Source organism: Apodemus sylvaticus, chromosome 5 (genome assembly GCF_947179515.1).
Source record: "Apodemus sylvaticus chromosome 5, mApoSyl1.1, whole genome shotgun sequence".
NCBI classification, from domain to species: Eukaryota; Metazoa; Chordata; class Mammalia; order Rodentia; family Muridae; genus Apodemus; species Apodemus sylvaticus.
This window is the reverse complement of record NC_067476.1, coordinates 51,519,900-51,533,742: the sequence shown is the minus strand read 5'-3', so window position 1 is coordinate 51,533,742 and position 13,843 is coordinate 51,519,900. Positions and strand designations below refer to the sequence as shown.

The following is a 13,843-nucleotide window of genomic DNA, read 5'->3' as shown; positions in this document are numbered from 1 at the left end:
CGACTCAGAGCAAGCAAGCCTAGTAAGATCTGAGCCCAGCCCTTCCCTCCTGTCCTGACACAGCTGACTTCTACACCAATGCATACATTTGCTATCTGCCTTGAAGATTTGTAAAACTTTGCTGGTAAATCCCAATAGTAGGGGGGACTTCAGGGCAGAGTGTGGACACTGAGCTCAGACTCTGCATGACCACTGCGCCCCCGGTGCACCGCAGGCAAGGTGTTCTCTCTCCAAGAAGCCACTCTCTAAGAGCCCACCTGCACAGTGCTTTCCATCCGTGCAAACTAGGAGTTGAGCATTGATTCTTCAGAACAAGCTACATCAGAACAAGTAACAGTCAGGCAGAAGCTAACCTAAGAGCACATTTCCACTGACAGGAGTTTGTAATGCCCAGGGAGAGCAACATTATCCCTATATGGTGTATATTTAAGGCTGCATAGGATTTAAGGTGGCTGCTTGCATTAGGAACTTAAAAAAATATATAACAAAAAATTTATAAGAGAAAATTTCAAATTTCAAAAAGTAAAAATGAAAATTTGAAAAGTTAGCATATATTTGTTTTTATTTATAGATAACTACCATAGAACTACAGAGAAGGAAAACAGCATCAACAAGAAAAGAACAGGTAGGCGACTGCATGCTGGGAGTAAGAACAATATTCCTACACACTCAGGGCAGGGAGAATGCAACTGACAAGGACTCATGTGCTGGATGTAGTGCGTAATAAGGAATTGTGGCTACTTAGAAATATGCAGAACTTACTTAATCTGTGCTTTAGAAATAATTATATATAGTATTACAAGTTCAAAAGAATCCAAAAGAATAATTAACAATATATACCCATGTATTAGAATTCAGAAAAGGCTGCATTCTGTAAAGTTGTCAGCGTATTAAAAATGACACCAATCCAAAACAAAGTGAATATAATATAAAAAGGGCATTGTAAGCTTTGCTTCTTGTATTAAACCCAGATTATCCATGGAATTTCTTTTTAACACTCATTTAATCAGAAGCATGCAAATTGTTTAAAATCTACTTAATCATCCTTGCCAAATTCACTAAGGCTCCAGTGCTTTTCAGGGCTAGGCAGGGATTCGGGTAGCTGCCTCCTCCTCTGCGTCAGCTCGGTTTGCATTAATTTCTGCGAGTGTTCGGCCAAATCTTGCCCATTCATCATTTCGGGGAACAGCGATCTGCTGTTAAAAGAAAGACAATGTTTGCTGAGCAATGAAATAAAAATTCATCTTATCTACTATTACTTTGTTTTCAAATAATCTTTCCATTAAAAAGTAATAATTGACCTAAAGGGCCTTTCCATAATTACAGAGACTATAACAATGATTTACAACATTTCAAAACAAAAGGTGTTTGTAAAACATGTGGTGGCAGCCTCAGAAATGGATCTGTTGTTAGCACCAGTGCCAGGGTACAAGGGTGCTTTGTAGGCAGACTTCCTGGCAGCACTGTGGTCTTGCTGAGGGAGAGGAATGCATTCAAAACTTTTAATTGTGTTTTTTCCACCACTACTAGTATGAAATAGTTATTTTATTTTTTCTTTTCTGAGACAGGATTTCTCTGTGTAGCAGGCTGCCTGCAATCCGTGACCCTCTCACATCAGCCTTTTGAACACAGGTTTGTTCGGAACATAAAGTATTCTTTCTTGATTCTCTAACTCCTCAGAGCATAGTGTTGAATCAAAAGCAAACAAGAAAAAGAAGTTTATGGTGCTTTTGCCTCAAAGAGTCAACCCTAGCGCCCCTGTGGTTGTTCTTATGTTATATAGAGACTGACACTGCCATGACAGGGCACAGATCATCCAATGTGGCCAGTGGACAAATTTGCTTCTCAGTATACAAGATCTAATAGGAAGGAACTAGCCAAGTGTCACAATTTACACTGAGTTAATTAAAGTTAACTGAAACAACCAACCAACCAACCAACCAAGCAAACAAACAACCCATCACAGTTGAGCTTGACTAGCCATAGCTTTCAATAAGAGAGTGTGTCGCTAACAACCACCTGTCAGCCAATGCAGACCCAGAATATCGGCATGCATTGTTCAAATGGTTGTTTTAAATGATCTAATCTCTCTCTCTTCCCCAAGATCTGATTGCTATAGCCACAAAGTATCGGACAGGATGGGAATAATGATGTAGAAAAAGTCCAGAAGGCTCTAGTTGGGACCAAACAGGAAGAAGTGAGCTCTGCTCCCTGTGTTGCTGGGTGCAGTGACAAGACAGCCCAACTCATCATGCTGCACTCTGTCCTTTGCACCCAGGCTGAGGTCTCAAGATTCTAAACAACTATGGAGGGGATGGAAAAATGGTTCAGTGGCTAAGAGCATTGGCAGCTCTTGCTGAGAACCTAGTTTCAGTTCCCAGCACCCACATGGTGACTCACAACAGCTTGTAACTCCTGTTCCAGGGATTCAATGCCCTTTTCTGATAGCCACAAGCTCCAGCATGCACACAGTGAACATACACATACTCAGGCACACACATACACAGTAACTATTTTTGGAAAAAAAACTAACAAAAGATGGTATCTTTGATTCTATTATCTGGTTCAAACAAATCTATGAATACAAAACAATTCAGTTTTATCTCAGTATCAGTTCTATAAAACTCTAAGTCCACTTTGTAACCCACATTTCTTTTCCTGTCTGAAGAATTCCTAGCACTACAGCAATCTAGAAGCATGGTTCTGTCATACACTGTTATCCTCACATCTGCTTCATGAGAGCACAGGATGCCCACTTAGAGAGATGGCTTCACAAGCAACTTCTGCGGTGGATAGCACAAAACCATGTAGTTTCTACAATTCATGAGCCACACTGATAGACTTGGCCACCACAATACCTTCACAACAGTGCCACTACACAAATGTGTCGAAATTATAGGTGACAAACCCCATACCTCTCCCACATCATATATGACGATCTGTCCTTCAGAATCACCCACAGCGATTTCTCTTCCTGAGTGGGTCCATCTCACACGATTAAGAGCAGGGTTGCCCTCCACAGAAATGCTGGCAGTTGGTACCTAAGTCATTTAAAATGCAGCATAGTTAAAAGTTTCATCAGTTTTTGAACACGTAAAATAAGAATTCTTGTCCAATCTGTATTTCTAAGAAGAGATGAGACTAGAGAATTTTCCCACCTATCTCTCTGTTCAGAAATTTATTATGATGACATTACAGTCAAATCTTTTAGAGGGGTTAGAAAAATATGAAGTACTTATCTAAGAAAAAATTTTTTAAAGATCTATCTATCTATCTATCTATCTATCTATCTATCTATCTATCTATCTATCTATCTATCTATCTATCTTATGTATGTGAGTACACTGTAGCTGTCCTCAGATACTCCAAAAGAGAGCACTGGTTCCCATTACAGATGGTTGTGAGCCACCATGTGGTTGCTGGGAATTGAACTCAGGACTTCTGGAAGAACAGTCAGTGTTCTTAACCTCTGAGACATCTCTCGAGCCCCTATCTAAGAAATTCTTACGTGGCCGCATGCATCTCTTTAGTAAAGGGTTTTTATGTTTAACTTCTTTAAGCAGTCAACTTGTTTAAAAACATGTGACTAAAACTCATTTTAAGAAGAAAATATTTCCAACTCCCTCATAAACAGATCACAGTTCAGTCTTAAAGGAGAGGAATTCCTTTTGCAGCTTGTACCTTCCCTAGCTAAAGCCAGTTAAATTGACAGACAGTAGCTCCTAGAAAGAGTTCACACTGTTGGTACAAATAGCTTTCCCAAGGCAGGCAGGAGTTAGCACCTACCCAGGGCTGCGGGAATCTGACTGCACATCTGCTACACTCAGAGTAGCTAATACTCACTGAGCCAGGCTAAACGAACTTAAGGTTTTGAAATATGGCCAAAGTAGTCCATGTGCTTGCATCAGCCAATCTTACGCTACTAGCCCACAGATATTATACTCAAACCATTAAGAGAAAGGTCTTCATTTAGTTATGGCCATAAATTTCTGGTAGGAAAATCCAAACTAAGAAAGTAAACTTGGACAGGACATGGTGGTTCATGCTTTTAATCACCATACCAGGCATGGGGTGGGGAGGTCAGGCAGAAGCAGGAGGACCTCCGTGAGTTCAAAGCCAGCTTAGCGCATACATTGTATGCTAGGGCTATGTCGTCAGCTTACCAAATAAACAAATCAGCACATACATACATACATGAGTAAACGAACGAATTAATGAATAGTAGATAATAACAGTATTAAAATTCTTGCATTTCTAACATATCTCTCCCTTCCTCATCTTTGGATAACTAAGTTCTTGACTTCCAGGGATCTGTAAAGATTCCAACAGGAATCAGGAGAGATGGAGGGCACCAGTGACTCTTTCACAACCACTATTGACAATTGTTAGCATCATGTCTGCTAACTAGAGGCAATCCAGGGACCTAAGAACATTTTAGGCCTCTTTAAACTAGCTAAGGATAACTCATGGACACAGTTAAATTGAATTGCCAAATTTGGTATAGCAATTAAGAAATGTGATCGTTTCTACATTATTGGTATTAGTATTTATGATGCTGGGAAATTGTACCCAGGGTCTTGCACATGCTAAGCAAAATTGTACCTGAGTTATATGTCCAGACCTTGGATTTCTGCCTCTGCCTCCCAAGTCTTGGGTTTGCCTGCATGTGCTGTTATACACAGCTCCACATTCACTTTATAGTTAATCCTTCATGGGAAAAGGCCATCGAAATACATTAGCTTTCTTTCAAATATGTCAGGCCAAGACTAGTGTTTACGGATGATACACAATCCTATCCAAGCTGACAGGGAATTCAGAAGAAAGGTTAATAACACACTTTGACAATGTGCAACTCTGTTTTCTAGCCTAAGAATGAGAACATAGCCTAAAGCCCATGGAGACTTCGCCTGGACAGGAAGCGCAGGGCTGCTTCCCAGCAGTAAGAATGCCCAGTGTTCACGGCAGAGTCGCTTCTCCCTTCAGCTCCGCACAGCATGCTGTGTGTCATATAGGGGACAAAGCTTATTTGGTTTCTTTGTGATGAAGCTACAATCACAGAGCACTTTTACATTCCTTGGGATAAAAGAAACTTCACAAATTATTCAATAAATCTCCGATTTTTCTGTTATTTCTCAGCTCACCTCTGTGTCATTGTTGAGATTCCATAGATCCAGTCTCCCCATGCCGTCCACACAGGCAAACAGGGCTGGGTGGGTGGGTGACCACATAACATCATAGACATAGTCTGAATTATCTTCAAATGAGTACAAAGGTTTGTTATTCTGAAAAGGAAAAGATAATTTTAGCACAGTCAGCATACGGACACACAGAAATCCTTACCCACTCATCCCAAAAACACAGAGATCCTACAGGCACTGTTGTATACCAACTCAGCCTAGACTGTCTCCTTAAAGAACTAAGTACTAGGTGGCATTTTCTTTCTAGCTAGTAGCAGTCATACTATCTTTGAAAAAGGAATAAACCAGGCCTCAGAACACTTGTCAGTGCAGTTCCTGGCAGATGACAGCAGTGGCTCTGGCCTTCTCGAATCTCTTGAAAGTCTCCTAAGCAACAAGGAAAGCAACAGCAAAGCCTCATGGAGTCTCCAGCAAAAGGGAGCCGGCTTCAGTAGTAAGCTGGCAGAGCCAAGCCTGGAAGATGGAAGACCCAGACAGTCCCAGCATCTGTGTGGAAGAAGTGACTGACAGACACGGCGCAGATGCTCACTTGGTGCTGTGATACAGAGCAGTCTGAGAACAGCAGAGTCCAGAATCTCTCCATGTACACTGAATACTAAGGTGCAGGTGATGTAAGGTCCCTGCTCGTGTCTGGGTCTTACACACTCTTAAAACTGATAAGACCTGAGTGTGGGAGCAGGTGACGAGGTTGGAAGACAACCTGTGGGAGGCAGTTCTCTTTCTACCATGTGGGTCTCGGGGCTTGAACTCAGGTTGTCAGTCTTGGTGGAAAGCACCTTTACCATCTTACCAGCCCAATTAAAAAAAAAGATATGATAATGTCAATATCATGGTTATTGTAGTAGCCCATAATGCTTAACTAAAAACAAAACAAAAACAATAAACCTCATCACCCCCTGCAAATTAACAAAAGATTTTTTTAAAAAACTAAGTCAAACACAGAAAAGGGTATATTTTATCCTTTTAAAGTCACTGTTATGAGAATAACGCTACAGCTTGCCTAGCCTGAAATGTGTATAATCACCTGGTGAGCTTTGTAAAGCCACCCAGAGGTAATTCATTGGTATTTCTGGCACACTTGTGATTCTACAGGCTCTGACTACTGTGACAGTACTTCAGACATCCCATTTCCAGGTAGTTTTAAAGCCTATCACCAAAATCCTAAAACAAAGTTGCTAACAATCATATTCACATACTCAATGTGTGTGCTGTGGCCTGGGGAGAGGCTCAGTGGCAGAGTACTTGCCCAGCATTCTGGAGGCTCTGGAGTCAAGTCTCTACCATGGAGGAAACAAACATGTGATGACCACATGCTGGACACAGCCCAGAGGTAGGACACTGCCCGGCATGTACTCGACTCTGAGTCCAAGCCAAGCACTGCAAAAAAGGGCAAAATCATGGACATGTCACAGAATGGGCAATAATGTCACGGCAGGATACTTCATCACAGTGACATACACGAGAACATCTGGCAATGTCACTTCCCACTGGAAGGTTAAAAGGAAAAACACCCGAAAACTCTAAGTGGGACGAGGGTGCAGAGCAATCGGGCCCATACACACCCTGCTGCTGCAGCAGGAGCAGCAGATTCTCGTAGGATGGCCAGGCACTATCCTTCAGCCTGGACACAGACACCTGCCCTCTGACCAAGCCGTTCTACACTAAGCACATGCTCACAGGACTCACTGGTGATACCTGTAATCCCAGTACTTGGAAAGATAAGTTTGAGGCTGCCCTGGGTTCTATAGCAAGACATAAAAAACAAAAGGGAGACAGAGACAATGTCTTCTGAGTGGAGCTGAAGCAACTCACAATCGCCAGCAGAATGGATACATGGACTGTTTACACGGCCGGAGGGAACAATCTGGAACTATACTCAGGAGCATGACACAGTCATAGTGGTCAGCAAGCCAGATGAGTATATACACGTTCTTACAAACCACAAATTATTTACAAAGCAATATGAAAATTAGATTAAAACATTTAAAATAAAAGAAGATTGCTAACCATCTCAGAAAATGGGTAGATCAAATATTTAATCTATTTAGTGGACTACTATATAGCTTGGGTAAAAGATTACAATTTTTTATTTTAAAAAATGTTTTTTGTTTTTTCAAGACAGGGTTTCTCTGTATAGCCCTGGCTCTTCTGGAACTCACTCTGTAGACCAGGCTGGCCTCAAACTCAGAATCTGCCTGCCTCTGCCTCCCAAGTGTTGGGATTAAAGACATGCACATCCCCCATCCCCGAAAAGATCACAATTTTTAAAATTATGTAAAAGAAAGCAAAATGTCTTTCAATTTAAAATATGACTATTTTAAAACTCTTTTCTTTAGTTTAATTGGAAAAAAACCCCATAGTTATCTAAGGATTAGCCAGAGTTTTACCCCACAGAGAAAATGCACATATTTAACATCAAATAATGTTTCATAGTATAGTAATTTAATATATAATACTACAAATTAAAATCCCAATTGGAACATTTTAACTATCTTTTTAAAGTGCTATCTTCCTTTACTTTGAAGAGCACTTCTGCCTAACTAGCACCAAGGCCACAGGGAGGGCTGGAGAGGGCTAGGACCCAGCCTGCTGTTCCAGTCCAGCCAGCAGCCAGCTTCAGGCTTTGAGACAAGTTACTCATAACAAAGGCTTCAAATTGATAGTTGTGAAGTTTGACTGTATGTTGGGGCCACCTAAAAAAAAACCTTTAAATATAGTGTTGTGAGGGTCCCTTTCAGGGGGTCTGATTTCAATGGTCTGGGTATCAGGAAGTACTTCAAAGTCTAAAAAGCTATTCCTGTATAAGACCAAGAATGAGAACCTCCAAGCCATATAATGCATAATAGACAGGTCTCTTACTCTTACAAACAACCTGCAAAAACATTGTTTGCCAAAAAGAAATGAAGACAAAGGGCTTCTGTGAAACAGCTAGCATTTGCATAAACAGAACAAACACTGCATAGCCAAGGGACAGGCCACACTGTTTTTCATACGTCCAAGGTATGTACTGGGTGGAATATGTTGCCCTAAAATTCATGTCTGTCTAGGACTTGTAAGTATAACCAAGTTACACGGGTTATGCTGTATGAGGGTGGGTTCCATCTATGATGATCGCAAATGTGAATGCAGAGACATAATAAAGCAAGCAGGTTCAGAATGTCACATGATCCTGACAAAGGCAGGGACCGCAGTGAACAGCTGCAGGCCGAAGAACACTAAGGATTCCCGGCACTCTCTAGATGCTAGGACACAAACATGGAACAAATTCTGACTCTCCAGTGCTAAGCAGTCTCCTAAACGGACAACACATTCCTGTCATTTCAAGCCACTCTGTGATGAGCTGCTACACTAGCAGTAATAACCTGATACAGATAATTGTTTTCACAGCTGGGCTAAGTGGGAAGTTCTAGACTAGTAACAAGAGTCTCCACAGTCAATCTGGATGATAAGAGAAATAAACAGGTTTCCTTGAAAAGAAATCATTACAGGGCTGGAAAGATGGCTCAGGGGTTAAGAGAATATACTTCCTTTGCAGAGGACAACACCCACATCCTGCAAACTTCCTGCTCCAGGGATCCCATGCTTCTGACCCAATCTTTTTTTTTTATTTCTTTCTTTTTTTTTTTTCAAGAGTGGGTTTCTCTGTGTATCCCTGGCTGTCCTGGAACTCACTCTGTAGACCAGGCTGGCCTCGAACTCAGAAATCCACCTGTCTCCACCTCCCAAAGGCTGGGATTAAAGGCATGTGCCACCACCGCCCAGCCTGACCCAATCTTCTGCACATATACCCACATATAAACACACACAAATACATTCTCTCTCTCTCTCCCCCCCCCTCTCTCTCACACACACACACACACATAAATCATTTCAAGGTTAAAAATAACTTCACATATTACCTGATTAAGATAATCCTTGCAGAGTATATCTATTAAAACTAATGAAAACTAGTCTTACGAGGTAAATGAAGATAGCACTACTTCAGCACTGTCCAGGAGAGAGGGAGTCTCATACAACAGATTGTGAGAATCAACTACCCCATGGCAAGGCTATCTTTACTTGAAGATCAATGAATCAAGCTATCTTAGCTTGATGCCACTGAATATTCAAATGATAAAACTCCTTTTGTTCTAATTCCTTGCTCACCAAGCAATCTTCTGATTATAATTTGGCTTCCCACGTGGGTAGTCTACAGAGAAACAATGAGCTGGTCAGGCCAGCAGGAACAGCTGGGCCCTTCTGGCAGTTAAGTTTCTGACTGTAAATTAATAAATTGACATTCTTCAATGTACCGGTGTCTTAGGAGCCTGTTAGTTACATTCAGCATTACCCTGTCTAATCAATTCCAGTAGCTGACAAAATTGAGTTTCTAAATATGCAAAGGAGTCTAGACACTGGCCTGTAGCAACTACTGTGGTAAGTGCCACCAGGCAGAACTGGGGCCGCAGCATCAGCCAGCCTTCCCAGACATTCCCTCAGCTTCAAACAATATGTTCAGTTTAGCTTGTCTACTACGTGAACATTTCTTTTCCTTTTTTCTGAGATAAGGTTTCTCTCTGTAGCTCTGGCTGTCCCAGAACTTGCTCTTTTAACCAGAATGGCCTTGAACTCATGGAGATCCTCTCTCTTCTGCCTCCAGAGTCCTGATTAAAGAGATGTATCACCATCACCCAGGGAACATTTCTTTTTCTAAGCAATGGTAACATCTTTTAACACTGTTTAATGCTAGTGTTACTATGAAATAAGCAGGCACACTGCCAGATTTTTGCACTGTCAAAAGTTTAAGTTGCCAATGGATCATTAAAAACTAAAAGTGACTTTAATGACCTGATTAACGAAATAATCCTAACTGTGCCACTTCATAGTAAAAATGATTCTGAAACTACAATATACTATGCATGCATTAAGATACCAGCTCCCCAAAATACTTCTTTTAAGAATAAACCTAGGACAGTGTATTAAGATGTGCTGGGACATTCAGCTAACTACCAAGTCAGCTAAAGTCACCATCTTCCAGGTTACCCTGAAGAAACTTCATAGCTCATCCGTTCTCTCTGTTGTTTTTCAGACCAACTAATGTGCTTCTACTGTGGACTTTCAAGTTTACTGTTTTGAGATTTTAACTGTGACTTCTACATATTATAGCACTATCATCTTGGTTGAAGTTCACTAATATGAAAGAGCTAGGCATCGTACCTCATCTTTAATCTCAGTCAGTACCTGGGAGGGAGAAGCAGGCAGATTTCTCAGAGTTTGAGAACAGCTTGGTCTGGCTACTGAGTTCCAGGACTGTCAAGGCTATGTAGAGACACCTTGTCTCAAAAATCAAAACAAAACAACAATAACAAAACGTTCAGCAATATGTGGATGTTCACTGTTTACTTCTGTGTGTTTTTGACACTGCAAATGGCTTAGGTCAAAAAGTATCCAGAGCAATCTGTTGAACCAGAACCATGGGGCCAGGTTTTAAATTTTCCCACCAAGCTAAGATCAGAGAGCTTCACACTGACGACAGCTTTAGAGTACACAGGGGCAGTGTCAGACTGCCGCCTCCGCACTCCACTCTTACAAAACTTACACACAGAGGAAACTGGGGCAGAGCCAGAGCTTAAGGAACAGAGATACAGCAGTATCTCATGACGCGTTCTTCCAGTTCACAGGGGTTCACTTCCGAGGGCGGGGGGGGGGGGGGGCACTTAAAAAGGAGGGGCAGAGAAGGAGTCATGTGAAGTCTGTTAAATGCATAAAGTGAGCGGCTGGTTTAACAGTTTTGAATGGGGCCTGAGGAGATGACTGTGTCGTTTAGAGTACTGCCAGCTTTTAGAGCAGAGGACCTAGGTTTAATTGCCAGCATTCATATGGTGACTCAAAACCATCTGTGACTCTAGTTCCGAGGGATCTGAAGTCCTCTTCTGGCCTCTGAAGGCACTAGGCCTGTATGTGGTCCATAGATGTACATACAGGCAAAACATTCACACATGTAAAATACATTTTTTAAAAAGTTAAAAAATGTAAAAATAAAAGCTTCAATGGAATTAGAATAATGTTTGAGAGTGAATAAAAGAGACAACAAGACTTAATTAGTGAGGAAAATCATTCTTACTCTAATCTCTTCTGGGAAAGGGGAGATGGGTGAGGGGCTAGAGGTGCCTGAGCACAGACCTGATGATCCAAATTCCATAGTCTATCTGGCAAGGTAGCAGAAGAAACTAACTCTGGAGCTGTCCTGTGACTTGTACTTGTGTACTTTGCACAAGCACACATACATTCACACACATACACAATACATGCATCACACACAAACACAAATAAATAAAAGTAATTTCTATGCTGAAACAGAGAAACAAAAATATAAACTATTAATGAAGCATCTATATAGAATCACAAAACCAAATACCCATCAGTCTGTTATGATGAAGAGCAAGATGAGCTCTTCATTTTCAAATCTTGTTAATGTATATTCAAATTTAAAGGACGCTGGCAAACTGAAAATCTGACATTTAAAAATCAACCACTCAAGTCACCAAATAGCCAAAATAGGAAGCTAGACACGAATGTGTCAAAAACAGGATGTCCCCCTTGACTCTAACAGGATTAGTTCATGAGAAAGCACACCCAGAAATATTGCAACTTATATGGATATTTGAAGCCTGTGTGGAAATGGTAGACTTTATCTTTTAATTCCGCATCTTGCTTTGTTTACGAGCAGAGTATGTATTTTCCCATATACACAGAGTTGTAGACCATGCTCGTCTCTGCTCATGGCTGGGAGACTCTTCTTTCTCTACCCTTTCTCCAGTGTAAGATCCGAGGGTGAATGAGAAGACTGATTAAATGCACTTAGGCTCTGACTCCGATTAGAATGACGCCTGCTGTGTGCTGGACAGTGTGTTAGGCACTTTTCTAGATAGTTCCTTCATAGACTTAAGTGCTATTTTTGTGTCTGTTAATGTCAAAGCTGAAAATGCTCTATTTTAGAAGCAAGCTCTGTGAGGCTGTTTTCTAAATCATTTCGTGTTAGGCTGAGACTGGGGCTCACAGCAGGACCAGAGTGTACATTGAGTATATTCTGGATGCCGAGGCCGAACTTAGTAAGTTCACAACTAGCTCACTACAGTAGAAAGCATCTCTTACGAATACGAGATTTGGGGGCTGGAGAGATGGCTCAGTGGTTAAGAGCACTGACTGCTCTTCCAGAGGTCCTGAGTTCAATTCCCAGCAAGTACAAGGTGGCTCACAACCGTCTGTATTGGGTATCCTATGCCACCTTCTGGTGTGTCTGAAGGCAGTGACAGTGTACCCACATACTTGAAATAAATAAATATTTCTTAAAAAAAAAAAAAAGAATCCTAGGTGTTTTCCAAAGATCTTCAAGAACCACAGTATATCTCTACACTTTGTTTCATGGTGAAGGATTCAAGAAGTCGATGTTAAGAAAAAGTAGACTGACAAGAAAAATAAGGCTTACAAAGCAGCTTACATAGACCAGGACACAGTGAATGTGCAGCTTTACTAGCAACACTATGATTGTACAGAAGAACTCAAAAGCAAGCACGTTAAAATTAAATATAAAACAAGGTTAAGCAAAATGACAAAGTCTGCCACAGAGGTCATGCTCCCTAAGCTCTGTCTTTGAGACTGTCACTGGCCAAGCCAAGCTACACGCACTGGAATTACTGGAGGAACAGAGAACACTTTCATCACTAAGTACCTATTTCAAGTAACCAGTTTACTAAGCTTCAATAAAGTTAGTTATACTACACTAAGACAATAAGCACACATGTGCCTTCACAATGATTTCTTAATGATTCATGTTTATTGTGTAGTCTTATTGTACACGACTGACTGTGAACTCTTTCTCTATTCCCATCACCTTTGTGAGCCATTGCAGTCCTGAATGTCTCTTAGCTCTCCACAGAGCAAATGAATGGCTTCTGTGTGGAGTTGCATGAAATTATATGAGGGAATATAGGGGACACCAGGGCCTTTTCCCCAACACAATTCAGAGAAAACAGATCTTTGCTTGAGAAGTCTGAAGTGGGAAGAAGCCAGCTCTTCAATAGTTTGTGGGTCCATCATATTTGTTACATTGTGTGACTCCTTGCCGGGGTCTACTTACTGGGAAACAACTCGAAGCTATCTAGGATTTAAGACCATGCCTGCAGGATTAGAGCACCACCTTGTGTCAGGAAACTGACCAAATGAGCAGAATGCTGTGTTTCAGATACCTTAGTTGTCCAAAGTTTAACTGTCCAGTCAAAAGACGAAGTGACAAACAGATGTGAGAAGTCTACTGCTCCAACAGCCGCATGACAGTGGATTCCAGTGATGGGTCCCTGGTGTCCCTCAAACATCTCACTGATTCCAGCTTTGCTATTTCATAAAAGTGAACATGTTAGGGACCTCTCTTGGAAGTACACCACATATTATTTTCTTAACATTTTTACTTATTCATTTTTAAGACAGGTCTATGTAGTCTGAGCTGCTCCGGCACATACTATATAGGCCAGGGTAGCTTTAAAACCAGAGCTCCACCTTCCCCTGCCTCCAGAGGGTTGAGATTAAATGCCTGCACCATTAAATCTAGCCAATGTATCTTATTGTGGGTTTATACAGCAGATCCTGGCTTAATTTCAAACTCAATT

General features: G+C 41.3%; 1 protein-coding gene across 5 annotated transcripts in view; it reads right to left on the bottom strand.

The window, feature by feature from the left end:
- Positions 1-544: 544 nt before the first annotated feature.
- The window catches only part of Dync1i2 (dynein cytoplasmic 1 intermediate chain 2), a 48,335-nt gene continuing 35,036 nt past the window's right edge, over positions 545-13,843 (bottom strand). For 3 of the 5 annotated variants that reach the window (XM_052182680.1, XM_052182679.1, XM_052182682.1), the window contains 4 exons: positions 13,427-13,571; positions 5,142-5,282; positions 2,916-3,041; positions 545-1,196 (listed from right to left, as the gene is read on the bottom strand). In XM_052182680.1, the coding sequence (XP_052038640.1) occupies positions 1,083-1,196; positions 2,916-3,041; positions 5,142-5,282; positions 13,427-13,571 (526 nt within the window). In that variant the 3' untranslated portion in view covers positions 545-1,082. The remainder of the gene's footprint in view (positions 1,197-2,915; positions 3,042-5,141; positions 5,283-13,426; positions 13,572-13,843) is intronic. The other 2 variants (XM_052182681.1, XM_052182683.1) reach the window with 1 other exon arrangement.